Source organism: Trichechus manatus, unplaced genomic scaffold (genome assembly GCF_000243295.1).
Source record: "Trichechus manatus latirostris isolate Lorelei unplaced genomic scaffold, TriManLat1.0 scaffold00006, whole genome shotgun sequence".
NCBI lineage: Eukaryota > Metazoa > Chordata > Mammalia > Sirenia > Trichechidae > Trichechus > Trichechus manatus.
In genome coordinates, this window is record NW_004443942.1 from 2,574,521 (window position 1) to 2,602,315 (window position 27,795).

General features: G+C 47.4%; 1 protein-coding gene across 4 annotated transcripts; it reads left to right on the top strand.

Moving 5' to 3' along the window:
• The first annotated feature begins 40 nt into the window (after positions 1-40).
• Positions 41-26,554, top strand: AMPD3 (adenosine monophosphate deaminase 3). 4 transcript variants are annotated; one of them, XM_023737192.1, is made up of 13 exons: positions 41-768; positions 3,420-3,639; positions 6,079-6,208; positions 11,648-11,842; positions 12,773-12,904; positions 13,421-13,584; positions 14,330-14,456; positions 17,366-17,529; positions 18,675-18,795; positions 20,149-20,322; positions 22,101-22,211; positions 23,858-24,030; positions 26,515-26,554. In XM_023737192.1, exons 1-13 carry the CDS (start codon positions 657-659, stop codon positions 26,552-26,554), a joined length of 1,863 nt encoding a protein of 620 aa, XP_023592960.1. In that variant the 5' UTR covers positions 41-656. The 4 variants fall into 4 exon arrangements, 3 of the variants coding, with proteins under 3 accessions (XP_023592960.1, XP_023592965.1, XP_023592966.1); XR_002825046.1 differs by lacking the exon at positions 26,515-26,554 and having other exon boundaries at positions 22,132-22,211; positions 23,858-23,993; XM_023737197.1 differs by lacking the exon at positions 26,515-26,554 and having other exon boundaries at positions 23,858-25,260.
• Positions 26,555-27,795: the final 1,241 nt, after the last annotated feature.

The following is a 27,795-nucleotide window of genomic DNA, read 5'->3' on the forward strand; positions in this document are numbered from 1 at the left end:
TGGCAGCATGAGTGTGCAGACTGGAGTCCCTGCTCCCCTCCAAGCTGCCCTAACTTTCTTCCTGTGTCAGGGGTCCCAGAGATCACCCCCTAGATTTGCTGGGAGGACTCACTGGCCTTGGCATATAGTTTTACTGATGGCTATTATTTATTACAGTGAAAACTAGCAAAGGGAAAGGGGTGAAGTTCAGAGGAAGCCAGGGGTGCGTTTTGAAGAGTCCTCTCCAGTGGAGTCACACAGGTTGCACTAAATTCCTCCAGCATCAAATTGTGACAACATGTGTAAAGTATTATCTGCCAGGGATACTCATTAGAGACTCAGCACCCGGGTTTTTATTGGGGACTGGTCATGTAGGCACGCTCTGCCTAGCACCTACCAAAATTCTGGACTCCCAGAAGGAAAGCAGGTGTTCTGCATACACCATCTCATTTGTACAAACAGTTTAGGCACAGTGAGCCCCTCTTATCAGTTAGGAATGGTGGGAACCCTCATAAAATCCAAGTTCCCAGATGCCTGGCAAGGGTCCACCTTGCAATAGGCCTTTTTAAGGAGATCAGTCTCAGACCCGTGTTGTTAACTGTTTTCTGCACACCTCCCTCCTGCAGATCACTGTAGAGGACTATGAGCAGGCCGCCAAGAGCCTGGCCAAGGCCCTGATGATCCGGGAGAAGTATGCACGGCTCGCCTACCACCGCTTCCCGAGGACCACGGCTCAGTACCTGGGTCATGGGCGAGCTGACACTGCCCCTCCGGAAGAGGGCCTCCCAGGTACGGTGCTGTGGCTGGAGGTGGGGTCCCAAATGTAGGCATGACCCAGAGGTTGGTCAGGACTGTGCTGGCTGGATGCATTTCCCCCAGATGGTGTTTTAAAGGCAGGACCCTGGTATTGGCTTCTCATGTTTATTGGTTTCCCCAAGGATTGGCTTATTGTGCAATGTGAGCCTAGCCCTGTATGCAGCTTAGCTGTAAAAGTTAAGAGAGAGCGAGATGAAAGGTAGTCTCTCTGATCTCGGGGAATCTACCAGGGAGACAAAACAGTCTCATGTGGAATATTAAAACAACACAATGAGACAGTAAATGCTGAATTGGTGGTGGGGTAGGGTGGGGAGTAGGTCAAAAGGCATGTTCCAGGAACAGGGAAGTAGGCTCTAGAGTAAAACATACCTGCATTAAGATTTTGGCTCTGTCACTTTCTTGGGACCTTAGGCAAGATGTTTCTCTAAACCTCAGTGTCTCAATTTGTAAAGTGGGAATACTAATAATATCTATCCCCTGGGCCTGTTGCAGAGCCCTGGTGGTGCAGTGGTTAAGCGCTTGGCTGCTAATCGAAAGGTTGGTGGTTCAAACAACCCACCAGCTGCTCTGCAGGAGAAAGATGTGGCAGTCTGCTCCCTTAAAGATTATAGCCTTGGAAATCCTATGGGGCAGATCTACTTTGTTCTGTGGAGCCACTATGAGTTGGAATCGACTCGACGGCAATGGGTTTGGTTTGGTGGGCCTGTTCTGGCAATTAAATGAGAGAATGCATGTGAAGTTCTTAGTGCGGTTCTGGCATCTAGTGAGTGTTCAGTACATGATAGCTGCTTTTATGCTGTGGAGCTCAGGGAGGGGAGATCAGAGAGGGCAGGGATGGTTTCCTGGCAGAGTCCATTTGGCCTGTGAAGGACCTAGGAGCAGTAGAGGCTGTAGGGTAAGTAATATAATGAGGGCAACAGGGAAATTGGTGGAGGGGAGCTGATGGGAGCCTGGCGATCTGTGCCAATGCCTGGGACCCTGGCTGTGCCTGGGTATAGTTGGGTAGTGCCAAGTTATCCTCTTGTCTCCAGCTTCCTTGAAGCTCCGAGGCCTGGACTTTGAGCATCTGTTACCACCTGGGTCCCTGGGCATGAGTGTGTTGAGGTGGAACAACCTCCAAGAGTTCAGATTGAGGCTTCACTCAGTCCTTTGTAATTCTATCTACATCTCACAGGCCCTCCTACATGGCCACTGGCACATACGAGGGACTACTGAGCTGGCCTGTGGCCGTACCTTCTAGGGGGACATCAGTGCCCAGTTCTGTGCTGTTTGACTCTGCCATGACTCCTCACATCTGCTCTTATTGGCAGTCTATTCTGAGCACTAATGGAGGATGCCCAGGCAGGTCATCCGCCTTGGCTGCTTCCTTTGATGAGAATCCCAGGGTTTCCTCCAGCCTGGGCTGGCAGCTTGGCGGCTGGATTCTGTGTGGGGTTGGCTGATCTGCAGAGTTGAAGCCCCCAGTTCTATTGCTGTTTAGCATCAACTCGTTCCTTGGCCAGAGACAGAACTTATCAAGAAAACTTATTATGATAGTAATAAGAATAAACAAAAACCAAACCCATCGCCATCAAGTCGATTCCGACTCATATCCAACCCTAAAGGACAGAGTAGAACTGCCCCATAGGGTTTCTAAGGCTGTAAATCTTTACAGAAGCAGACTGCGACATCTTTCTCCCATGAAGCGGCTGGTGGGTTGGAACTGCCAATCTTTTGGTTAGCAGACTAGTGCTTAACCACTGGGCCACCATGGCTTCTTGTAATAAGAATAATACCCTATAATTTATGTGTAGGGCCTTACTGTTTTCAAAGCATTTTCCTGCACACACATTATACTCCTCACACAAGCCCTGTAAGGCAGGGGCATTATCTTTGGATGAGGACACAGGATCAGAGAGGTAGTATGGTTGGCCCAAAGTCTCACAGCTGGGAAATAGTGAGCAGACGTTTTCCGCCTCCTGTGGGCTAGCTCAGCCCGCAGCTGTGGGGAGCATACTGCTCTGTCATTAGCATTCCCTGCTTTGTAGGAGAGATGTCCCCTATTTCATGCCCATCTGGTGCTGAAGAGGGGCAGGGTTCTCATCTAGCCCCTTGGCTGCCTGGGGCTTCGGAAGATGTGGGAGGACAGGGACAATTTTTCCCACTGGGCAGTCCCAGGTGCTATCTGTTCTCTTACTGGGAGAAGATACAACTGCCATTTTTAACATCTCTGAGGGCCATGAAGCACCCTGGAAGCTGAAGCCCATTTCAATTAAATTAAAAACAAAAAAATCATTGAAGTGCCAGCCATGTGCCCGGTACTAGTCTAGTGCCAGGGGCGGTTGTAGGCAGTGGGGATACAGCAGTGAACACAACAATCCCAAATCTCTGTGCACATGAAGCTTCTATTTGAGTAGGGAAGACGTGTAATGCACAAAATGAATAAGTAAAATTATTTTACCTAGTGTTTACTGCTAAGGAGAAGAAGTAAAGCCAAGAAGGGTGATATTGAATGTTGATCAGTGACGGGTGGTTGAGTTTTAGAGAGGGTGGTCAGGACAGGCCTCGCTGAGAATGTGACTTTTGAGCTCATTTGAGCTCATGAGGTCAAGGGCACTTTGCCATCACTCAATTCTGTTTTGCAGACTTCCACCCTCCCCCACAGCCCCAGGAAGACCCTTACTGCCTGGATGATGCACCTCCCAACCTAGGCTACTTGGTCCACATGCAGGGGGGCATCTTCTTCGTGTATGATAACAAGAAGATGCTGCAGCGCCAGGAGCCCCACAGCCTGCCCTACCCCGACCTAGAGACCTACACGGTGGACATGAGCCACATCCTGGCTCTCATCACTGATGGCCCAACGTAAGCCAGCTTCCCTGAGTCTGCCTCTCTTTGCATGGGTGCTAGTCTGTTGGAAGGGGCTGGGAAAGGCCAGATAGGTCACCCCTGTTCTGCAGGCTTTCCTGCACTTAAACCATCCCAGAAAGAGTGGTCTCCCCTTTCCCCAGGGCTTTGTGGGTTTCTGCAACAATTTCCTGTCATTGTCTCTCTCGGAGCCTCCTGGGCAGCTTGCTATTTTTCAGCAACTGCCATCTATCAGCACAGGGAAGAGTAGGTAAGACAGATAAGCTGGCATATTTTTGGAGTTGGTACTACCTGTATATTTAGCACACAAGTGTGCAACTTCTGTTTGCTGGTGGCCCCTGTGCGCCTTAAAATGGCAGTTGCTCTCTCCCCAGGCAGGACAGCGGTCTTGCAAAGAGTTAACCAGCCCAGGGCACTACTGTAGATGGTAGAGAAATGATGAAGACTGTTGCTTATGTCTTGGGTTTCCCATGTTTCTAGAGGGGAGAGTGGCAGGGAGACTGGGGACTTTGTGCCATGACCCCCATGTTGCTTCGTGAGCTTGGCTTGTGATAACTTGCCAGGCAGTTGTCTTCCTGAATCTGGCCCCTCTCTTTCTTGATGAGCACTGAAGCTACTCAGCAATGGAGATTCAGCATGTCCTGACCCTGAGAGCCTCAGAGCAGCTGCGCTGGGAGTGCCCCAGCGGAAGTGAGGGATCGTGGGGAAAAGAGGCGTCCCTGAGTGGTGCAATGGTTAATGTGCTCAGCTGCTAACTGAAAGGTGCTGTGGAAGAAAGGCCTGGTGATCTACTTCTGAAGAATCAGCCACTGAGCACCCTTTGGAGCACAGTCCTACTCTGACACCCTTAGGGTCGCCATGAGTAGCAATTGACTACACAGCCACTGGTAACTGGGGGAAGGAGAGGGTGCCGGTCATGGCTGAGGAGCTTCTCTCTTGCTCCTGCCGTTTGGGTTTGGGTTGGAATGGGTGCAGTGCCAGTCTCCAAGAGAGGCAGGGTGGGATATGAGGCGAACTGGGCATCTGGCTCTTGGTCCTCACTGATTGCAGGCCATAACTAAGACCTGGCAGAGAGGGCCAGTTCCCAGGAGGCACCCAGCCAATGTGAGGAGGGGCTTTAGGGAAAGCCTTGGGAGGGAGGGGAAGATGGAGGGAACTGGCCATTCCAAGAGGTGTTTGAGCAGTGGCTTTTCTGCCTGGGAGGTTGGTGAGGAGAGTCCTGCCTGGGGAGAGACTGGTGAAATGACGTTTAGAGTCCCTTCCGACCCTGAAATTCCGTGGCGTTCCTCTCCGGGGCTTATCTTGGCCGACAGGTGATTGCGCTGTTGACAGCATCAGCAGCCGCTTTTTATAAAAGTCCAGGTGATGGAATGTGAAGAGAGCAGCTGTTTGTTTGAGGGGCACAGGGAAGAGGGATGGCATGAACTGTGGCTGAAGGTTCCCTGTGGTGTAGATGTGGGGATGTGGCTGGGCACCTGGGAAGTTGGCCACGGGCAGCTGAGAAAACCTCTCCCTGTGCCTAAGTTCCTGAGAATCTGGGGCCATGGGTCCTTACAGAGAGTTCTGTCCTAGTAGCAAACATCCGTGCATTCCTAATCTGCCTATGATGCAAAACATCCTCCTCTTATCCAAGTTGAGAGGTCCTCAGGTCTTGGGATTTGGGGTGTGGCCATTTGTCAGGAGGCGGGTACCCCTTCACTCCAAGGTGGACAGGTCATGCCTTATAGTTTGACTGTATTACTGATCTGGGCAGAAGTTAAACTCCTTTCAAGGAATTAAAGGTGGTCGAGGACAGATGGGATTCCTGGGTGGGCAAATAGTTAATGTGCTCGGCTGCTAACAGAAAGGTTGGAGGTTTGAATTTACCCAGAGGCACCTCCAAAGGAAGGCCTGGAGATCTACTTCTGAAAAATCAGCCATTGAAAACCCTATGGATCACAGTTCTCCTCTGACAGACACGAGGCCACTGTGAGTTGGAATTGACTCAACAGCAACTGATTGTTTTTAAGATAGGTGGGAGGAAAGAAGGAAGGAAGGGAGGAAGGAGGGAGACTTACTGAGCATTCATTATTCCCAGAGTTGGCCCTTTCACACACGTAAGCCAGTTTAACCTCACTTCAACCTTGGGCACTACCATCTCCATGTTTATTCATGGAAAGCCTAAGCACATAAAGCTAGAAATGGAAGAACCTATATCAGGTTCCAAAGTGTGCTCTCTACTGCCCCATATTTTGACACTTTACTCACTTTATTAAACAATCAGCTGAGTCTGTAGAAAGCTAGAAACCTCCTGCCCCGTCCCTGGCCCCCATCCTGTGGGAGCCCTGGCCTTTCCACCACGGGGTCTATCCCTGCAGACACTGGAGGTCTCCAAACTGGAGAGCTTGATTGCAACTTCTCCTCACCTGTGGTTTTTCCCCCTCCCTCAACCTGCAGGAAAACATATTGTCACCGGCGACTGAACTTTTTGGAATCCAAGTTCAGCCTTCATGAGATGTTAAATGAAATGTCCGAATTCAAAGAGTTGAAGAGTAACCCCCACCGAGACTTCTATAACGTGAGAAAGGTGCGTTAGCAGGCCAGTGTTCAGAGCCAGCCCTGCCATGGCCCTCTCCCAGCCCTCTGGGATGCCCTGAGACCCTCTGGGAGCTAGTCCCCTGTGATAAGATCAGGGCCTCTGGCTGAGGGAGGTGTAATGTGTTGTACAGAAGGAAGACTGGAGAGATGCATTCCTTTGTCTCAGGCAGGGGCTCAGACAGTGCTTGGTATCACTCTCCATGGAAACCTTTGTCCATCTCGTGTACCTTGTTATTATGTGCCCTCTTCCTTGGTAAATAGGGTGTGGCCTATTAATCGGTCATGAAATTTGAGGCCAGGCTACTCTTAAGGTAGGGGACATATTTTAAATTTATCATGGTGAGGAAAAGCTTTAAGACCACTTTGAACTTGGGACTTGCGGTTTAGCTTCCTTTAGGATCTGATGTGCTCTTATTTCTTGGCCTGGGCTCCTGGCACCCTCAGCCTGCAGTGGCAGGTGTGTGTGCTAAATGAATGTGGCCTCCAGCTTTTCCTTTTTCTTCCATTAACTTAATATACAGTGCCAGGATCAGGTCATTTGAAAGTGAGCAAGAGTCAGTTCCTGTCTGCAAGAAGTTCCTATCCTGTCACTATTAGTATGATAAGTGTGGTGACACAGATGGCTTCCAGGAAGAGGCCAGAATGAGCTGACTTGAAGTGTGAGTAGGAGTTAGCCAGGCAGAGGGTGAGGTAGGGGTATGGAACTGATGGCATTCCAGGCAGAGGGAACAGCATATGCAAATATCAAGGGGGAGAGAGTGGGGCTGGGAGAGAACATAGTGGTGCTTTGAATGGCTGAAAGCAGTGCAGTGTGGCTGGAGCTCAGGATGGGGGAGGGAGGGAGCCGAGTGGCAGGTTGTGGGAGAGTGAGGCAATAGAGATGTGTGTAGGTTCCATGTCATGCGGGGGCCCAGGGGTTTCTCAGAGAAGCAGGGGGGTTGGCTGGGGTATGGTAATGAGCTGGGGAGAAGATGATAGGGGAAGGATGAGGATTAGGTTTTATCTGGAGCTGAGTCACCGTGGGGTTGTCATCTTTATAGGGGCATCTGTCCCAGCTGGGACCTCTTGAGGACCACCCCTCCCTTGGGTCAGCTTTTGATAAGGGAACATGGGCCAAAGGAGGATGTGGCCCCTCTGGGAAAGACCAGCTCAGGTCTCCCTGACCTCCTGGCTGGGAGCACTCAGCAACCTAGAAGGAATCCCCTTCCAGGTGCCCTCACATCTGTTGAGCACCATAGAGTCTGAAATGGACTCCCACTTGGATGGGATCAAGAGTGTTAAGAAATGAGAGTTTGGCTTCAGCTCTTGGGCTATGAGAGGCCTGGAAAAGTGTCCTAGGAATTTCCAGGTAGATACTACTACCTACCTGGACAGCCTGGAAATTTTAACCTTCAAACATCATTTGTTCCCTCTCTGTGAGCCTTAGTTAGGTTTTCAATCAGGTAGGTGCCTCAGTCACTACGTGATCTCCTTTCAGCCCTGCCCAGAATGCACCTTACATGCCCAGCACATGCCCAAATGGGTGTACAAGGAAAGTCCTCTCCCAGCCTTGTGCAGCCTGCCCCCCTCGTATGTAAGGCTATGTGGCTGACTGCTTCCTACCTCCTGAGGAGGACCTGTCCTCACTTACTACACTGGCTCAGACTCCCACTTTTGAGGTGGGAACCCAACATGTGTGCCTGGACCAATCATCTGCTCTCTGGCCGGGAAGTGGCAGAGAATCCTGATGTGGGATTCTGATGTCTCATGATGCCTTTCCTTGGGGTTCCCTGTTACTCTGGCATAAATGTACTTTCTGTACAGAGAGGGCCTTGATGCCTGCCTGTGCTGTGACCCGAGTGACCTCCATCAGTCTATAAACATGGTCCTGGGTCTGCTCTGATCCAGTCCTGTGTCTGCCTCTCCTGGGTAAGGATGAGGCCTACCTGCTGGGTGCTGCCTGCTTCACTTACCTTCAAAGCCTGTACTGTGGTGGGACAACTGGCTTCCTAAAATCCAAATGGGCTGGAAGGGCTGCCTCCATGTGTCCAACGTGGCTGCCAGTATCACTGGGGCAGGTCAGTGCTATGCTTTGAGGGCAGGAGATGTGGCATGGCCACGGGTCTATGTGGTTGTTATTTGTTGAATGATCTACATCATCATAGCAGGTAATGGGTCATGACACCTTGAGGCCCAACCAGCAAGACTATACCAATAGGACACTTGTTTTCTGCTCAGAGCTGAGAACAAAGGCTGAGTGTGTTTGCTGCTTGGGGCTTGGGTAGGAGTAGACATTTTCCACTTTGTTTTAAGTCATGTTAGGGAGAGCAAATAGATTTCATCTTCCGTGCTAAACCCAACTGATTGAGAGTGGTTCCTGAGGCTACTTCTGAAGCTGAGTGCAAAGAATACTGTAATTGATTACTGATGTCTGCCATGCGTATGGACAAGGTCAGGTGGCTTAGGTGCCAGGCATTGGCCACCCCTGTTTGGAAACTCTACTGTTTGTTTAGACTTGGATCTTAGGTGAAAGCAGGGAATTAACTTGGATCTTCTGGTGATTTGAAACATTGACATCCAATGACAGCCTCTTTTACTTGTTCCTCAAATAGTCACTTTTGAGATTCTGGACTTTGGATGCTTCCTGGATTGTCCTGTTGTTTTTGTCCTTCAGCTTGTGACTCATGGGGATTAGGACATGCTAAACCCCTGTAGTGTTTCATCGGTAAGCTGGAAGACACAACCAGAGGACCAAAATGTACTGAGTCATGCTGAGGTAGTTGAGCGAAGCTGTGTCCAGCTGAACTAAGCCAGGCTGACCTTCTCTTGGGTGTCCCCCATAAGTTCAGTTCCATACCTGAGATGCCTGAGTCTTGGGTGATTTGGGTGATGTTTTAATTTTTGGTGCTTTGAATTGTTTCATTAATCTGAGGTCCAGTGGTCTGTCTTTCTGGTAAGAGTGGCAAAATAAATGGTTGGAAGAGCCCTGAGGAGTGAATGATGTGGCCAGTGACATGGGCTGTAGATCAGATATCTGGTTTGGCATAACTTGGAGATGCCCAGCCAGCCATGAACAGCATTCCCTGGCCTGAGGTCAGCTTGCCTCCTCACCCCAGCCCAGAAGGAGTGCCCAACTGGCCATAGCAGTAACTACAGAGTGCAATCTGATGGCTGGCAGTACCTTGGCCTGTGATGCTGCTGTCAACCTCACCTGGGTCCTCCTTTAGGCCCCTTAGGCTCGTGGAAGGGAAGTTAAATGCTCACTTCAAGTCATCTCTCAGCTTAGCCAGGGTTCCATTTCTCTAGGGTTAGTGGCTAAAGGAAGTGTGTGGCACATTCAAGCAACTGAAAGAAGTCCTGTGAATGGAGCACAATGAAAAAGGGGAAAACGAGGATGAGAGGTATGGGGAGGTCATTTCAGCAGGGCCCTCATCTTAAGATTAATGAAGAACAGGGCAGTGATTAAGAGCTCAGCTGCTAACCAAAAGGTGAGCAGTTCGAATCCACTAGCCATTCCTTGGAAACCCAATGGGGCAGTTCTACTCTGTCCCGTAGGGTCACTATGAGTCGGAATTGACTCAATGGCAACAGGTTTTATTTAGTAACACAATAAAGTTGTATTAAAAAAATAAAACCATTCTAGCTTCTGTGTGTGGAAAATGGACTGGACGAGAGCAAGAGAAAAGAGTGGCAAGACCAGTTAGGAGGTCGTTGTGATAATTCAGGAGTGAGAGCTAAAGGCCTAGATGCTTGTGGTGGCAGTGAGGTTGGAGAACATTGTGGGACTTGAGATCTATTTGGAAGGTACAATTTATGGGACTGACTGGGTGTTGGGGGAGGGAAGAGGGGTAGGCCAAGGATGACTCCCAGATTTCCAGCTTGAACAGCTGGGTGCAGGACATACCATTTCCTGAGATGTGGAAACCTGGGAGACCATCAGGTATGGGCTGGGGCCAGAGATGGAGAGTCAACTTTTGATATATTAAACTTGAGGTACCTTTGACTTATCCAAGTGGAGATGTCAAGCAGGTGGTTGTATGTACAATTCTGGAGCTTTTGGCTAGTGATATAAATTTAGTAGTTGTTGGCAAGGGTAACTAAAGGCCTGGAAATGGATCAGATTACCTCTGGATAGAATGTATAGTGAGAGGACAAGAGGACCCAGGACCAGGACTGAAGAAATTTCTATATTGAAAGGTCTGGTATTTAGGATGAGTCTTCTGAAGAGTCTGAAAAGGAGAGGCCAGAAAGGCAAGGGGAAAACCAAGGCAACTTGATGTCACAGGAACATGCAAGATACAGAAGACCTGTGAAATCCCACAAGGTATTTTGAGACCCTGGTGAATTCCTTTTTAGTGCCTTCTGGAAGGGAACTGCCTTTCTGTGGAGTGTGGGGAGAAGTCCAAGTTCCCTGTGCATTTCTGCTTTTAGGATTTGCTCTAAGATCTTTGGCCTTGGGCCCTACATCCTGGCTTAGGGTCAGCGGAGTTGCTGCTTTTTGGGTTTGGGTGCCCTGAGATTTGGATGAGTTGTAACCATCCAAGCCAAGGAAGTATGTGGTGGTGGCTGGTCTCTGATGTTTTCCTTGTTCATTCACCCCTGCTTGAGGGTTTGCTTTGGGAATGTTCTGGGGATTCCAAGATAGGTCAATGGGAAGAGTGGGATTTTGTGGAGCATTTGGTGGGCACTCAGGGTTATATGAAGATGTGGATATAATTGAAACTATTGGAACCTACCACACATATTCATTTGTTCATTCATCCATCTATTCATTCAATTAATCTTTTATATCAGGCTCTGGGGTGGGCATTGGAGACTTAAATGCATTGAACATGGTTCCTGTCCTTGAGTGAAGGAGTAGATAGAAGAATGTTAAAGTGGATCAGGAAGACATATATGATATAGGGATGGGATTGTCTGTGCTAGGCTTCCAGGTCATGCAAGGGAAAGAATGATCAGTTGTACTTGAGGGATCAGGATTGGCTTCCAAGTGAACGAAGTCATAGGAAGTTTCCAGGTGGATGAGATTGGTGGGGAGGACCAGGAATTCCAGGCAGAGGAAGTGCATGGGCAAAATAACATGGTATGGAATGTGGGGTGCTATGAGCACCTGTAAGTGGTTTGTAGTGATGGGAGCATAGAATCAGGCAGGCTAAGGAGCTTGGATTTATCTTGAAGATGATGAGGGCCACTAAAGATTTTTTAGTAGGGGAGTGACCTAATTAAGTTTACATTTTAAAAAGATCTCTTGATGCCACAAGGCTAGAGGGAGGGAGACCAGTTGGAAAGCCTAGAGGAGAAATGGGATGGGGTTCAGGCATTGGTAGAGGCTGCCTCTGTGGCCCATAATATGCTGAGGCTCTGTGGCTCCATAATGGGGTTTGGGCATCTTGACTTTGTTGCCAGAGAAGGTGGCCCAGCTCAGGGACCAGTGGGCGCTGTGTTCCAGGTGGACACACACATCCATGCAGCTGCCTGCATGAACCAGAAGCACTTGCTGCGCTTCATCAAGCACACGTACCAGACGGAGCCTGACAGGACTGTGGCTGAGAAGTGGGGCAGGAAGATCACCCTGCGGCAGGTGTTTGACAGCCTGCACATGGACCCCTATGACCTCACCGTGGACTCACTGGACGTCCATGCGGTATGTGTGCTCCTGTCCTCAAGCAGAAAGCAGCCCTGGCTGGGGTCTCAGTCCTTTGAAACGAAACGTGGCCACGATTTGGTTGGAGTGAGCCTGACTTTGTATGTGGCTCTTTTTCTTCTAGCCATGGAGACTGAAAGGTGATTTGGCCCGAGAGAAAAACAGGGCTCAGGAGCAGCCTTGGGGCAAGGGAAAAGAGAGTGTGACTTGGAGGCAGACAGATCCAAGTCCTAATTCCACTTCTGCCCTTAGGCAACTCACCTAAACTTTTATTTCCTTGCCTGTAAAATGATGGGACTCCCTGGGTGGTGCAAAAGGTTAATGCCTTTGGCTGCTAACCCAAAAGTTGGTGATTTGAGTCCACCTAAAGGTGCCTCAGAAGAACGGCCTGGGAATCTACTTCCAAAAAATCAGCCATTGAAAACCCTGTGGAGCACAGTTCTACTCTGACACACACAGGGTCTCCGCGAGTTGGAAACAACTTGACAGCAACTGTTATTTTATTTTTTATAAAATGATGAGTTCCATGTGCTTTACTGACTTTACAAAGTTATTAAAACACCAAATGAGGTAATGTGGGGAAAGTGCTTGACAAAATCTAATTAGTAACAGGAAACACATTATTATTGAGTGCTAAATGATCTGGTACGGTATTGTCTGCTCACTAGCCGGCTGGGCTCCCAGCACAGTGCCTTGGAGCCTGAGGCCTCTTGAGCCACCTTCACAGAGGGCCTCACAGAAGGGCTCCAAGGCTGACCGGGAGAGGATATGTGGTCCTGGCCCTCAGGAATTCCCAAGACTTCCTGCAAGAAATGACATAGAAGACATCTTTATGGTGGCCTATAGGTATCTGTTAAGGCCTGGAGAGGAAGATGTGCATGGTGAGTACAGAACAATGTGTTGATCTGGCTGGTGGTCTCCTCTCTCCAGGGCCGGCAGACATTCCATCGCTTTGACAAGTTCAACTCCAAGTACAACCCTGTGGGCGCCAGTGAGCTGCGGGACCTGTATTTGAAAACTGAAAACTACCTGGGAGGAGAGTACTTTGCTCGGATGGTCAAGGTGAGTGAGCCTCCTGCCTTTCCAAGGCCTCTTCAGAGGGCAGGGGGCAGGAGGCTAGCATACCTGTCAGTATCTGCCTTCCGAAGGTGGGGCCCTGTATGGCCTCCTATCCCCTCCCTGGAGCCCTCCTCCATGGCCGCCCTGCTGCTGTTGCATGTGCCGGTTGCAGGGAAGAGGAAAGGAAGGATACCCATACCCAGCTCACTGCCTGTCTCTCTTTGCAGCCCAAACTTAGATGGGTGCAGTATAGCTCAGCATGGAGATGCTTTCTGATGCCTGACCTGGCTCTGCAGTGTGACGGTGTAGATCCAAGGCCTTCCTCCCCAGGAAGGTGCCTCTGCTGAGGCCGAGCAAATGCTCACATGGCAGCACTGGGATTTAGACGAGGCCTTCCCAGCCCAGGAGCAGGCGGCTGAGGGAGCTGCAGGATGCAACAGCTGGTGGCAGAGACCTGGGGGTGGGTCTCCTATGCAGCAGAGATGGTCTTGGGCTGACCCAACCTCTTCTTGGTGCCAGGAGGTGGCTCGGGAGTTGGAGGAGAGCAAGTACCAGTACTCAGAGCCGCGGCTCTCCATCTATGGCCGCAGTCCCAAGGAGTGGCCTAACCTGGCCCGCTGGTTCATCCAGCACAAGGTCTACTCGCCCAACATGCGCTGGATCATCCAGGTGCCCAGGATCTAGTAAGTGAGGCTGCCCCGCTGGCTGCCCTCTGCCCTCTGGGGACACCAGCCTGTCCAGCCTGGGCTCTGAGTCTGCACTAGTGAGGGTGGGGCCTGTTCTGGTGCCAGCTTAGGCCTCTCCTCCCCAGGGTTTTTCCCACAGCGTGGAGTGGCTGGCAAGGATGGTCTTGTGACACTTACACTCCTTCAAAGACCATTTATGTGCAAAGCCCTGGTGGGAACTTCTGCCCCACCTTCTTCTCACTGGGGAGTGAGGATGAATTGTTCTTTAGGGTGAGCCCTGGGGTATAAGGTGACCTGGGTGGTGGTCTAGGTTGCTGTCCACCACTGTCCTCTCCAGCCGACTGGCCGATGTGGGGCTAATTGACCCAGGACAGGTTGGGGTGTGTTGGTTAGGAGAACTGAGCTGAGAGTCAGAGTTTGGCTCACTGGAAAATTTGAGTACTCATCTCTCAGAACCTTGGTCAGCCTGAATCCTACCACCTCACTCCCACAATAGCCTCTGGTTTGAGAAAGTTCTCTGATGGGGGTCGATGGGTGTTGAGTTTGCAAAACAATGCCTAGGATTGTGGAAGTTGCTGGGAGCTGGAGGGAGAGAAGGCATTCAGGCCTCACCTCTGACTCTACTCCTGAGTGTTTAAGTGGTGTTTAAGTGAGAGTGTCTGAGAAAGTGACTGAGGCCAATCAAGACAGGCCAAGGGGGCTGTTGAACCTGTCTAATAAGCAAGTTTTCACTATCCCCCAGTGATATATTTAGGTCAAAGAAGCTGCTGCCAAGCTTTGGGAAGATGCTGGAGAACATCTTCCTGCCCCTTTTTGAAGCCACAATCAACCCTCAAGATCACAGAGAGCTTCACCTCTTCCTCAAATATGTAAGTGTGGTGGTGCCCTAGGCAAGTCATCTAGTGGTGGAGGGAGGGAAAGTATTCTGGGTGTTTGGGTCGTTTTCTCGTTGCCCTACTCTGGCTTCTCTTCTCATATTCTGTCACCTGTGTGCCCCAGACATAGGGTTGCCAGCCCCAGGAAACTGAATTCCTAAAATAATGGAGCCTTGAGTCCAGGGAGGGATGTCCCCTTCTCCTCAGGGGCAGCCCTGGGGGAAGAGTGTTGGGGCAAGGTATGCCACCCTGCTGGGAAGGGCAGCCCTGGGGGAGAGGCTGAGGGGTCAGTTCCTGGTCAGGTGGGGCTGGGGAGACTGGATCCTGCCCCAGGAAGCAGCATTCTTTAGAAATGCAGACATTTCAACTCTTTTGTTTATACCCTTACAAACAAAGGTCCTTACACCTTGTTTGGTTAAGTTCGACAAGCCCTGAAAAATATGTTTCTCTTGCATATATGGTTAGTTATGGGAGAGGGAGAGATGGGATAGGGGAGAGACTTAAGCAAAAAGAGAGTGAGGGCGCAGGCGCTGGTCATCCTTGGGGTGCCTAGAATGGAGGGGTGCAGACAGTGAGAGGCGAGCTCGGTACCTGGTCTAGGTGACTTCAGACAGGGAGGGAGGCAGGGAGGAGCCCAGATGCCTGGGGCGTGGGGGAGGGTGATTGAGGCTGTGTGTGTAGAGGGGCAGGAAGGGGTTTGAATGAGTTGAGGGACACCTTCAAATTTATGTTTTAGACAAAATCATTCTGGCTGTTGTGCGGAGAATGGCCTGGAACAAGAGGTAGTTGGAGGTTGGCGGAAGGGGCAAGAAGAGAGTCAGAGGGCCTGTTCCAGCAATGGAGGCAGATGGTGGGAGCTTGGACCAATGGTGAGAGCTCACATCTATCTAGTGCTAGCTGCCTGGCCTAGTGATACACATCATGGCAGGGTATCATTTATGCCAACAATTATCCTGTTATTATTACCACTTGGTTGTCATTAATAATAAGCAGAATTATGTGCTTGTCACGTGTTAGGCATGTGGATTATCTCATTTAATCCTCAAGCAGACCCTATGAAGTACTGTCCAATTTGCACACAAAGAAATTAAAACAGAGAGGTGACAAAGCTAAAAAGTAGCAGAACTGGAATTCAAATCCAGGCAGGCTGACTCCAGAGCGTGTGCCATTAACCCCTAGAGTACACTGCCTCCCAAGTAAGAAAAGTGAGGTGTGTGGTAATTTACCAGCTTGTGGCCTTGAGCAGATGGCAGGGCAGGGACTTTGAGGGCAGAGCAGGGGGCTTGGCAAGAAGGGGTGGGTGGTACAATTGACAGTACCTGGGCAAAGACTGAAGGTGAGGAAGAGGGAAGAGTCTAAGATGCCTCCCAGGGGTTTGGCTTTGTAGGAGGGTAGATGTAGGGCCTTTCAGAGGTCACTGCCAACAGTGGGAGAAGAGCAGGCTTAGGGGGAGGAGGAGGAGGAGTTAGGGTTTGGACAGGTTTATGTTTGAGGCCCGTAGGAGACCAAGGTGGTAAGGACCTGCATCAGTTGGATCCAAAGCTCAGGAGGGGCCTGACATCATCCCTCTCCCAAAGGTGGAAAAACTAGGACATAGTTCATAGTACGGTGCTAATGAGCACAGAGCAGAGCTTGAGGCCCTCCCCGCTCTCCAGTCCCATCCAGGGCATGCTTAGAGCCGTAGCAGGGATCCTGGCCCTTTCCTTTGACATGTATGACTGTGATGGGCAAGATTCTGGCCAAGATGCTCATAGTCCCTTGCTCCTCTGGCCTCTACAGCCCATTTAGGCTGGAAGACCTGGCTGGGGTCTGGGAGCCCCCCAGTTTGGTCCAGTTGTGGAGTGAGGTGGACAGTCTCTCTCCCATCTGGTGTTCAGAGTCCCCTTCTCAAAGTGCTGCTGTGCGTGAGGAAAAGGAGGGAGATGTGTTAGCAAAACTGTCCCATGTGCTGGCTGAGAGGCTGTGTCCTGTGTTGTCTGTGGGTACGTTCTTGGTGGGGGCTTGATCTCTGGAATCAACCAGAAGGCTCTGGAAGCCAGGCCAGCCTGATGATCAGAGTAGGGCCACCAGGGGCATAATTGGGTTCCAGTTGAGGTATAACGGCAGTGGAAGGATGGGAGTTTCCTAAGGAGCCTCTCTCCCAGCTTAGAAAGTAGTCCTCAATGAAGACTTAGGAGAAGTTACCTCCTGGGAACCACAGCCTTCCAAGCAGCCCTCCTGGAAAGGGGCACATGTTGGCCTGTTTGTGAGGCATCCAGGCTAGTTTCTGGTGGCCATACCTGGGACATGCCTTAGGGTATTCTTCATTCTCAGCCCAAAGGGATGCAGATGCTGAGCCCACTTGGCCTTAGAGCCTGGTCGTCTCACCTGGGCAAGTTCCTTAATTGCCTTGGCCCTTGGTTTGCTCCACTGTAAAACGGGGCCAATCCCTCCCTCACAGAGATGGTCCGGGTATTAAATTAGCTCATGTGTACAAAGTGCTTCAAGCAGGGCCTGACTTACAGTAGGTACATGGGAAATACCTGTCGCCTTCCCCTCGCAGCTTTTTGTCCCTACTGCTGATGGCAGTGGCTGCTGGGTATCCTATAGCACTGGCCTCCTCCTCAGCACTGCAGAGGGATGGGCGGTGGGTATGGCTGCATCACTGTTCTTCTGGTCCTGTCACCCCTACCACACAGGTGCTTGGCACTCTCCATTCTGGCCTCCTAGGTACCTTTGGAAGCCCTGGAGGGACAGAGAGTGGTGTTGTGCCCATTGTCCAGCCCTGGGAGGAATGTGGCCTCAGGCAGGCCGGAGGGTCCCTAGCTAAGGTACATCCTGAGAGACATTTGGCAGCTCAGGTCTAAGACCTGGGAGACCTGTTCTGCCTTTGCTTGATGCTCAGGACGCCTCCTCTTGCCTAGGTGACGGGGTTCGACAGCGTGGATGATGAATCCAAGCACAGCGACCACATGTTCTCGGACAAGAGCCCCAGCCCAGAAATCTGGACCAGTGAGCAGAACCCGCCTTACAGCTACTACCTGTATTACATGTACGCCAACATCATGGTGCTCAACAACCTCCGCAGGTGGGTGAGCCCAGCCCCTTTACACACACTTGTGTTCACGTGCTAGCACATATGCAAACACATGTGTCTATGTGCACTTGAACCAACACATATGTCCATGTGTCCACACACCTCAAAATACATGGGCACTTCTCAACACCCCCACACAGGCACATATCAGTATCATTACATACACTCACAGGCATGCCCACTATGACATGCATGCCAATACAGACATGTACCCTGTGTACAATGCAGATGCATACCACCATGTACATACATGTTCATACAAATACACAATACTCACCAAACACATATACATGTGTATATATGCACAGTCTCTGTACATACACGGAACATGCTAACACACATGCATGCTCATTGTATCACACACCCAACAATGTTCACACATGTATTCATTTAAAAAATATTATTGTGCCTGCTATGTGACAGCATTCTTCTAGGTACTGGCTATATGCTAGGGAACAAAACAGACTAAATCTGTGCCCTCATGGAGCTTATATTCAAGTCATCTTACATGGACAGACTCCCACCAAGACACACATGGACAGAAGTTGGATGCCCAGGACACTGAGCCACCCGTCCCCAAAGGCTTTCAAAGTCTAGCATCCCTCCTGCTCCTGGCCTTGGGGGCCTCACTAGCTCAGCCTAAGTCAATACTAGTTTATGGGTGTGGTGGCTTTGAATGGGGTCATGATTAAAAGAAGATGGCCTGATATTGGGGGTGGGGTTAGCCCTGGGCTGGGCTTTCAGAGATGGGCCTTCTAATTCTAGCTCTGCCACTGACCTGTTCAGTGGCCTTGAACAAATGATTTCACTCTCTGGGCCTTGGTTTACCCATTATTATAACAAAGAGGTTGGACTTAATGGCTTCTCATGGCCTTTCCTAGTCTGAAGTTCTATGGGCCTGGGCTACAAGGTCTGGTGAGGGGGGCTATGGGAAGAGGGTCAGCTTCTACCACTAGACCCCCCTCTCTATCTCCCAGAGGTGAGATCTCTTGGTTCTGGGAGGGATAGCTTCTGGGCTGCACTGGTCAGCTGTGCTGACCCTGCCATGGGTGACCGTCTCCCCCAAGCTGGGAGTACTGGCCCAATGCCTGTGGGACCCCAGGCAGGGTGGACCCATGGCCTACCTTCTCCTACAGGGAACGAGGCCTGAGCACTTTCCTGTTCCGGCCTCACTGTGGGGAGGCTGGCTCCATCACCCACCTGGTATCTGCTTTCCTGACCGCTGACAACATTTCCCACGGACTGCTCCTCAAGAAGGTAATAACTGGGCCCTCATAGGGGCTTGCCCTGCTCTGCTGGGCTCCCCTGGGAGAAGTGGGGTCGCATGGCTCCTGCTGCCCCTGGGAACCTCCAGCCAGTGATGCTAGAAGGCAGGAACTTTTTCTGGGCTGACTGACTATAGTCACCTTGGTTTCATTTTTAATTATGAAATTAATATAATCAAACATATTACAATTTAGAAAATGGAGAAGTGGGGGGAAGAAAAATCTTATTGCTATTACTTTAATAGAAGCAGCCGGTGTTACTTTTTGGTGTCTTCGTTTCTGTTTTTTTTCAGAGCATATTTTTAATGTGCTTATTATCATAATAAGGAGCCCTGGTGGCGCAGTGGTTAAGTGCTCAGCTGCTAACTGAAAGGTCGGCGGTTCAAACCCACCAGCCGATCTGTGGGAGAAAGATGTGGCAGTCAGCTTCTGTAAAGATGACAGCCTTGGAAACCCTATGGTTTCTGGTCTGTCCTATAGGGTCACTGTAACGGTAGTGGGTTTGCTTTGGTTTTGGATTATCACAATGAACACAGAATTTTGGTTCTTGCTTTGTCCCTTAATGTTGTATTATAAACATTTTTCTGTGCTGCAGTATAACATCGCTTCCTCCTCATTCTAGAATCTCTCCTCCTCATTCTAAAGCTGTTGGGTGAATGGTCGACTTAACCAGTCTCCAATTGTCGGACACAGAGACTACATCCAATTTTTCCCTCGTGTAGATAATGCTACCCTGAACTCTGCATTCAGCTTTCTCCGTATTCTGGCTCACTTCCTTAGGAATGATGTTGCTTAAAATGCTCTCCTGCCCTGGTCCCTGGAGAGGTCTAACCCCATGTCACACTTCTGTGTGGGGAGGCTGCTTCCCATCCCTTCAGGGCTCATCTCCAAAAAATGGAGTGTTTACATTCTCAACCTGAAAGTTTGGGGTCAAAGCAACACAACAATGAAAGTGGGTCATCTCCTGGACGGACCCATTGGCGCCTGGGGGAGGGGAGCTGAGTAAGTGGGTGGGGTCAGCCTGGGGCCGTATGGCTGCTCTTCCTGCCCTGAGCTGGGCCCAGTTAGGGTCTGTGCCTCCAGTTTGGAGCCAGGAGTGAGCAAGTCAGTGGGCAGGAGGGCAGTCACCAGAGAGAAATGAGAAGAACATCAAGGTGGGGGAAGGTGGAGGGTGAGGTCTGGCTTTGAGGAGCTCAGGCTCTGTTAAGGACTTGCACAAACACTGCCCAGACCCTGTTTTCCATTGATGAATGCTTCTTCCCTCCCTTCCTCCCTCTTTTCACCCTTCCCCTTCCCTCCCTCCTTCTCTGGCATTTGTCACATGTATTTGGTTGTTCTTTTGCAGAGTCCGGTATTGCAGTATCTCTACTACCTTGCTCAGATCCCCATTGCGATGTCTCCTCTTAGCAACAATAGTCTGTTCCTCGAATATTCCAAAAACCCTCTGAGGGAATTCCTGCACAAAGGACTACACGTTTCTCTCTCCACCGATGACCCCATGCAGTTCCACTACACGAAGGTGAGGACTTGGGGGGAAGGGGCAATGGTGCCCTCAGCAGGCATCAGTGCTGGCCTGTCTTCCCACTGCAGGGACCTGAGCAGATGGGTCAATTCTGCTTTGGGTATGGGGCTGGTGGCCCAGTGAGACGAGAGGTAAGCCACCAGTGAGGGAGTATTCCTTCCAGGAGCCCTCTCTTTGGGGGTCCTTGAACCCTTGAAGGCGCAATTTCACTTCTTTACCTTCTCTATTTTTCCCTACTTTGACACTTCCTAGCCCTGTGACCTTGGTCAAGTTACTTGAACTCTTTGAATCTTTTTCCTCCTTATCTGTAAAATGGGGATAAAACGGACTCTATCAAAGGGTCTAATATAGTGTCTGCATATAGCAGGTATTCAAAATGTTAGCTACTGTTCTTTAAATAATACTATTGTTATTGTTGTTATTACTATTATTACACTTTGGATCTCTGGCAAAAGAGGAAGGGCAAGGTGATGTCATGCATGGGGACCATACATAAGTATATTTAGCACATTTTGATGGTGTTGATAAGAGCAGCCACTGATTAGCAAAAATAGAAGAGCCAGAGTCTTTTTTTAGGACAGTGATTCTCAAATCTTTTGGTCTCAGGATCCCTTTATACTCTAAAAACTGAGGTCCTCAAAGAGTTCTTATTTATGTGGTTTATATTTACTGATACTTACTGTGTTAGAAATTAACTGAGAAATTTAAAAATATTTATTAACTCATTTAAAAATAACATTACTAAATCAATTAAGTGTTAATATAACCAGCAATTTTTATGCAAAATATATTTTCCAAAACAAAAAAATTATTGAGAAATCGCATTGTTTTACATTTTGCAAATCTCTTTAATGTCTGGTTTAATAGAAGATAGATGGATTCTCATATCTGCTTCTGCATTCAATCTGTCTTGATACACATTTTCACCAAAGTATATGAAGAAAATCCAACCTTACACAGATATAAAGTGGGAAAAGGGAGACCGTTATGGACCCCTCAAAAGGTCCTGGGGATCCTGAGGCATCCTTGAACCATACTTTGAGAACCACTGCTCCAGGTTACAGAAGCAATGAGGTTGGGAAGGGGTGATGAGAGTGCTGGTGATTAACACACATCATTTCATATCCCAGAAGATAAAGCATGACCACAGCTCAAACCCAAATCCTTTGGGGTTTATACTATCTCACTACTTATACCGTAACTATTTCTCATTCTTATTTTAATGTTCCATCTCTACCCGTGGTATTTTATTCATGTTAACTTTTATGTCTTAAAGAAAATGACGTGTTAAAGAGAAAGCAACTACAGAGCAGGTACTAAGTATGTGCATGAGAAGAGGGATTGTCACAGGAGGGCAGAGACTGGCATCCCCGATGCCCGGCTCAGGGCTTCAAACATCTCAGGCATTCATCTGCAGGCCAACAAATAAATGTGCACGTGTTCTTTTTCATATCTCTTTGGTAACCTGAGATTTCACTCAAAGATGTTGTTGTGTGCTGCCAAGTCAACTCCAACTCACAGGTGTTATGTTGCCTGATTATCAAGAGGCCAGTTATTGAAGGAAAATATCCACTAGCCACTCCTTGGAAACCCTATGGGGAAGTTTTACCCTTTCCTATAGGGTCACTATGAGTCGGAATTGACTCGAAGGCAATGGGTTTTTGTTTTTGTGTTTTTTTTGCTATATACTTAACGTTTCTAGCTTTGGAAATATGTTTAGCATTGAAATGAATATTCTATCGTCTAATAAATTTACATTTGGGGGAGGGATCTAGGAAGCACTTATGGAAGAATATGCAATTGCAGCTCAAGTGTGGAAGCTGAGCACGTGTGACCTGTGTGAAATCGCCAGGAACAGTGTGCTGCAGAGTGGCCTCTCACATCAGGTATGGTGTGTGCCAGTACTGCCCTCTGTCCCTCCCATCCTCTTAACAAATGCCTGGCAAATGCCTACTGCGTGCCAGGCACTTTCTAGGCACTGGGGGTCAGTGATGAACAAAACAAACCGGGTCTCTGCTGCAATGAAACTCATGTTCTAGAAGAATCCTTGGAAGCCTCCTAAATTTGACCCCATTACCTTTCTCAGATCTCTACTTAGATGTCACCTTCTCGCTCTTGATACCCATTCTAAAATATCCACACTCTTCCCTTCACTGTCTCTCCCCTCAATCTGTTTTTCTTCATTACATTAAGTACTACTGACATTGTACTCTGTATTTAGGTCACAGACTGTTTTGTTCAGTATTATATACCCAGGACCTAGAATAGTCCTTTGCACTTAGTAGGTACTTATTATTTCTTGAATAAATGAATAGTACCTTAATTGAATAAAAAATGCCAGGGATGGTATCTTGGGCATCAGTAATTTTTTTTTAAAGCTCCTTAGGTGTTATGGATTGAATTATGTCCCCCCAAAATGTGTGTTGTAAATCCTAACCTCTATGCCTGTGGTTATAATCCCATTTGGGAATAGGTTGTCTTTGTTATGTTAATAAGACAGGATTAGTGTAGAGTGTATCTTGAGTCAATCTCTTTTGAGATATAAAAGAGATTAAACAAGTGAGCAGAGAGAGAGATGAATTTAGATGCCAAGACACATGGAGATCTCCAAGGAACCAGGAAGAAGCTGAAGAAACAAGAATCTTCTCCAGAGCTGACAGAGGAAGCCTTCCTCTAGAGACGGCGCTCTGAATTCAGACTCCTAGCCTCCTAAACTGTGAGAAAATAAATTTGTTAATTAAAGCCATACACTTGTGCTATTTCTGTTATAGCAGCACTAGATAACTAAGACACTCAGTGATTCTAATGTGGAGCCTGGGTTGAGAACCATTGCTTTAGATGTTATCTTGTGTCCCTGAGAGCCTCCCTTGGGTGATGTCACAGGCACAGGAAGAGGGCTGCCTCACGTGATGTTCTTGTTGGGTGATGGCGCAGAGAAGAGTTAAATGCTCAAGATTCTTTTTGTATGGATGTAGTTCCTTGGTGTCCGTCCCCTCCCCCCCACAAAAAAAAAATACCTGTCTATGCCCTTATCAACTCTCAGGAGGGATTTCTTAGAGTCTTAACACATTCACTTTGCCTTCTCCATCCCCAGCAGCTCTTGCAGTCCTTATCTTTCCCTTTGATTAAGGAAAGCGTAGTCAGGAACCAGGGTAATGAATGTGGTTGCCAGGGTGACATCCTTGAGGACATGAGGGACAGGAGGAATTTTATAACAACCTATGGGGAAACATAGGAGCCCTGGTGGCACAGCAGTTAAGAGCTCGGCTGCTAACCAGAAGGTCGGCAGTAAGAATCCACCAGCCACTCCTTGGAAACTATATGGAGCAGTTCTACTCTGTCCTATAGGGTTGCTATGAGTCAGAATCGACTTGACAGCAATGAATTTTTTTATGGGGAAAAATGTCCTGGGTGAGGATCTGCCTCAGAGAGACTAGTCTGATTTTCTATGGCTAATTTTAAAGTTGCCTATGTGGATGTAAAAAGTGAATCTAAGGTATACGGTTTCATTTGTATTTTTATTGGTCCACAGGAAAAACAAAAGTTTCTGGGACAAAATTATTACAAAGAAGGACCTGAAGGAAATGACATTCGAAAGACAAATGTTGCTCAGATCCGGATGGCATTCCGATACGAGACCTTATGCAATGAGCTCAGCTTCCTGTCCGATGCCATGAAATCAGAAGAGATCACAGCCCTGATCCAGTAGGTCCATGACTGGACATGCACTTTACCTTTTTGGTTTAATTTCAAGTCAGCTGTGACTAACAGTGGTCAAGATACCAAACTAGGACTTTCCTCCAGGGAGAGGATGCCTCTGAAGAACTTTCAAACTAGTGATTTTTGGTTGCACTTTCACTTTCAGCTCTAACATGCCCACTTCTGTTAGTATTTCTAAGTGATGACTCTTCCTCCTTGGAGATCAGGTTGCTGGGCACTTGTCTGAACTTGTTCCTAGTTTTCCAAATATTTCTTTTGAAACCTCCAGTGCTTGTATTGTTGGGGCCAGGATTTTCCAGGGTCAAATGCCAGGTGACACGAGGCCTGTGTGGTGTTCTGCCATACGTACTCCTCTATAGGCCCTGCAAGCTAGTTGGTAGTTTTCATTTCAGCCTCTGGCTGGCTGCCTTAAAATCCATTTCAAAGCTCCCTTTCATAAAGGGGCTATTTTGAGAAAATTAAAATAGAAAACTTTTTTTTTTTTAAATGTATTTCTTAAAGTGTTTTATTTAGGCCCCGTTTTTATTTAGGAAGCCAAATGTTTCCTCATCTAAAAAGTAAGGATTTGGACGATATGTGCGGTTTTCAAATGGTGTTCTGTGAACTCGCCACGCGGACCACTTGAGGGTTGGGGAGGGAAGGGATGAGTGAGTTTCTGGGTGCTGCCCTTACTTCTTCAGAGTGACTTTGCTTTCATCAGTTTTGTATTGGAGCTTCTAGATAATATTTTCATTTGAACAAAGGACTCCTGGGGAAAAACTCTGAAAAGCACAGGACTAGAGGATCCCTAAGCAGCCCTGGCGGAACAACAGTTAAGCACTCAACTGCTAACTGAAAGGTTGAAGGTTTGAACCCACCAGCCGCTCTGTAGGAGCAAAGACCTGGTGATCTAATCCCATAAAGATTTACAGCCTAGAAAACCCTATGGGGCAGTTCTACTCTGTCCTGTAGGATCGCTGTGAGTCGGAATGGACTGAAGCGACTAGACAGCTTACAAGAACAACAGATGATCTCTGTCCCTTTTGGCTCTAATATGCTGTAACTGAAGCCTAAGTCTCGTTTTACTGATTAAGAGTTAAGGCCAGAGAACTGAAATTTGCTTAGAATTAAGGTCACACAGCTCATAAGATCAGAACTAAGTTTCTTTACTCCTCATCCAGTCATTTTCCCACTATTCCATTAGGTCTCACAAATGTTAGATTTTTTTTTTTTTTTAACACTGCACCCTGACACGTTCCTCTTAAAAGGCAGAATTTCTCTCTTATCTAATACCCAGACGTCTTCAGAAGATACAGCAGTCCCAGATGCTATGAGGGAAGTGTTTAAGACCAATCTAAACTTTACCCATGTACTCTTCATCTGTTACTAGTGCCTGGTACATAGTAGGTGCTCAATAAATGTTGAATAACTGAATGAATTTCTTTTGGCAACTTCTAAAGTGTATGTGCTCCTAAAGGATGTGTATTTCTCAACAAGCTGCTCAAGGACATTCCCGTCTATTTCTGTGGGCAAATTTAGCCCATGGGAAGTCCTTTTTAGTCATTATAAAGTTAGAAGAACCCTGTTTTTGTGTGTGAAAATGCTTATTTGAATTTAGATTGTCTTGTCCTATAACCTTATAATGCTTGTCCCCTCTACTAGTCAACTTAGCATACGGAACTTAAATCTTTTTACTAGGCAAAAATATATGCTATCTTACGACTGATTATGAAATTGAATGAAAACTCACCATTTATCTTAGGAATTCATCATTTTTGAAAAGCCCTCATTTGTATACATTTGCCCTAACATAATAAGTATTATACAGTTTGTCATTGTCATTTTCTGTACCAAGAATTTTTTTTAAATTATTAAATAAAGTTTGTCAGGACAGTGGCTTAATAAATTAAAACTATCTCAATTTAATACTATTTAAAGCAAATGTTTGTTTTTTACTTTAAGATTGGACATCATGAAAAGCTATAAATAATAACTGCTCATTTATCTTTTACTAAGACTCAAGTATGGATGAGATTCACTAGAAGAACTCAGAACTTTTCAAACTGAAGCTTCCTAGACCCAGAAAGCTTTGCTATCTTAACTTTTTGGAGCCCTGGTGGCACAGTGGTTAAGAGCTTGGCTGACAACCAAAAGGTTGGCAGTTCAAATCCACCAGCCGCTCCTCGAAACCCTATGGGGCAGTTCTACTCTCCTATAGGGTCGCTATGAGTCGGAATCAACTGGATGGCAACAGGTTTGGTTTACATTTTTATGGAACTCTGCCCTGTTATAGTTCAAGAGCAAAGCCACACATGATCACTTCCTTTTCCCTTGGTATTAGTTTAGTCCACCCAGCCAGCATTTGTTGCATTTTACCTGAACAGCCAGCTTTTCAGACATCTTTTTCTATAGCACTTTGTACTTATATTACATTGCTGTATGTAATTGGCCTTTTTGGGAGTGAATGCCTACTTTCAATTCTGTTTGCAGTTGGAATCAAAGGCAACTATATACTGGCCCACATTTCTAAAAGAACAGTTTCTGAGTTGGAGGTATGTTACCTCTTACTTATTCTAAAAGGCTTTGGCTCGCTTTATGTTACTTTAAACCGTATTGTTGAAATGATCAACATCATTCATTGCTCTATGTCTCATGAAAACAAATCACGGCTCCAGGGCTGGCACTTGTCAAGGCCTGTTCTGAGCCTTTACTTTTATCTTGGATTAAAACAAAGTTGAAAGCACATCCCCCTGACTTTCTCTTGTTTCTGAGTGCTGTGTTGGTGAAACAATATTCATCTTTTACTGGGTTTGTAGACAAAACTAAAGGTGATATATTGGTGATATAGCTAAACATTCTATACTTGAAAAAACAGAGCGCAACTAACTGCATTAAAAGGAACACAAATCAGACAAACATTAATTCCTTGGAAATCTTTGTACTCTTAACCTGTAAGGAATAAATATTTTGTTAGAAAGATATAAGATGACAGGGTAAGACTATAAACAGCTACAAGATTATCAAAATCTCTGAGGAGGTTTTTATGCCTTTTGATACTATGTCTTTTTGATACTAAAACGTGTGCTTCCGTATGATGATGTGCATATGATGATGATGATGTACGTTGGAAATGGACATCCCCTTCCCAGCACTAAGATTCTAAGATACTTCTCTAATTACATTCTTATATCTTGAAAACACTCCATAGGGTGGAATATTTTATCAATTATTTTTACTGTTCAGTAGGGTAAAGAGACATGAGAACTAATGAAAGTCTGCTGTCAACTGTTTATATTACACTGTCATTGGGCTATCCTTCATAAATGTGGACAGTCAACTGATTTCCTCAGTCTCCAAGTAGTTTCTTATTCCGGGATAGACAAAGTCTTAAGCTTGACTTAATTATGAAAAAAAAAGTTAGGATGCAAATTCTTTGGACTGCCTTTTAATGAATGTAACTTCTCAATGCTAAAAATCACTGAACCAAAAGTATTCTCAAAGCAACCTTATTACCCAGGTATATATATATTAGGCATAAGGAAAGGGAATCCAATTTGAAATGGATTTTAAAACATAGCACACAAACATCACAAACTCTCAAAGCACAATATAAAACAGTCCTCGAAGGAACACACACATTTAGTATATAAGAATGTGAAACGGCATGATAAGAAAAAAATCTCTTCAATTTGCTAAAATTTACTTGCTAAAGATTATTTATTGCACAGTTCATCAGTCTGTCCTAAGAATAAACAGATGCTCTTATTCTTA

What these genes read in the sequence shown, in the direction of transcription:
- AMPD3 (XM_023737192.1), top strand. Translation starts at nt 657, where the DNA reads ATGATCCGGGAGAAGTATGCACGGCTCGCCTACCACCGCTTCCCGAGG. An exon ending in ACTCACTGGACGTCCATGCG is followed by an intron (nt 11,843 to 12,772) that starts GTATGTGTGCTC and finishes TCCTCTCTCCAG; the next exon opens with GGCCGGCAGACATTCCATCG. An exon ending in TTCACCTCTTCCTCAAATAT is followed by an intron (nt 14,457 to 17,365) that starts GTAAGTGTGGTG and finishes CCTCTTGCCTAG; the next exon opens with GTGACGGGGTTCGACAGCGT.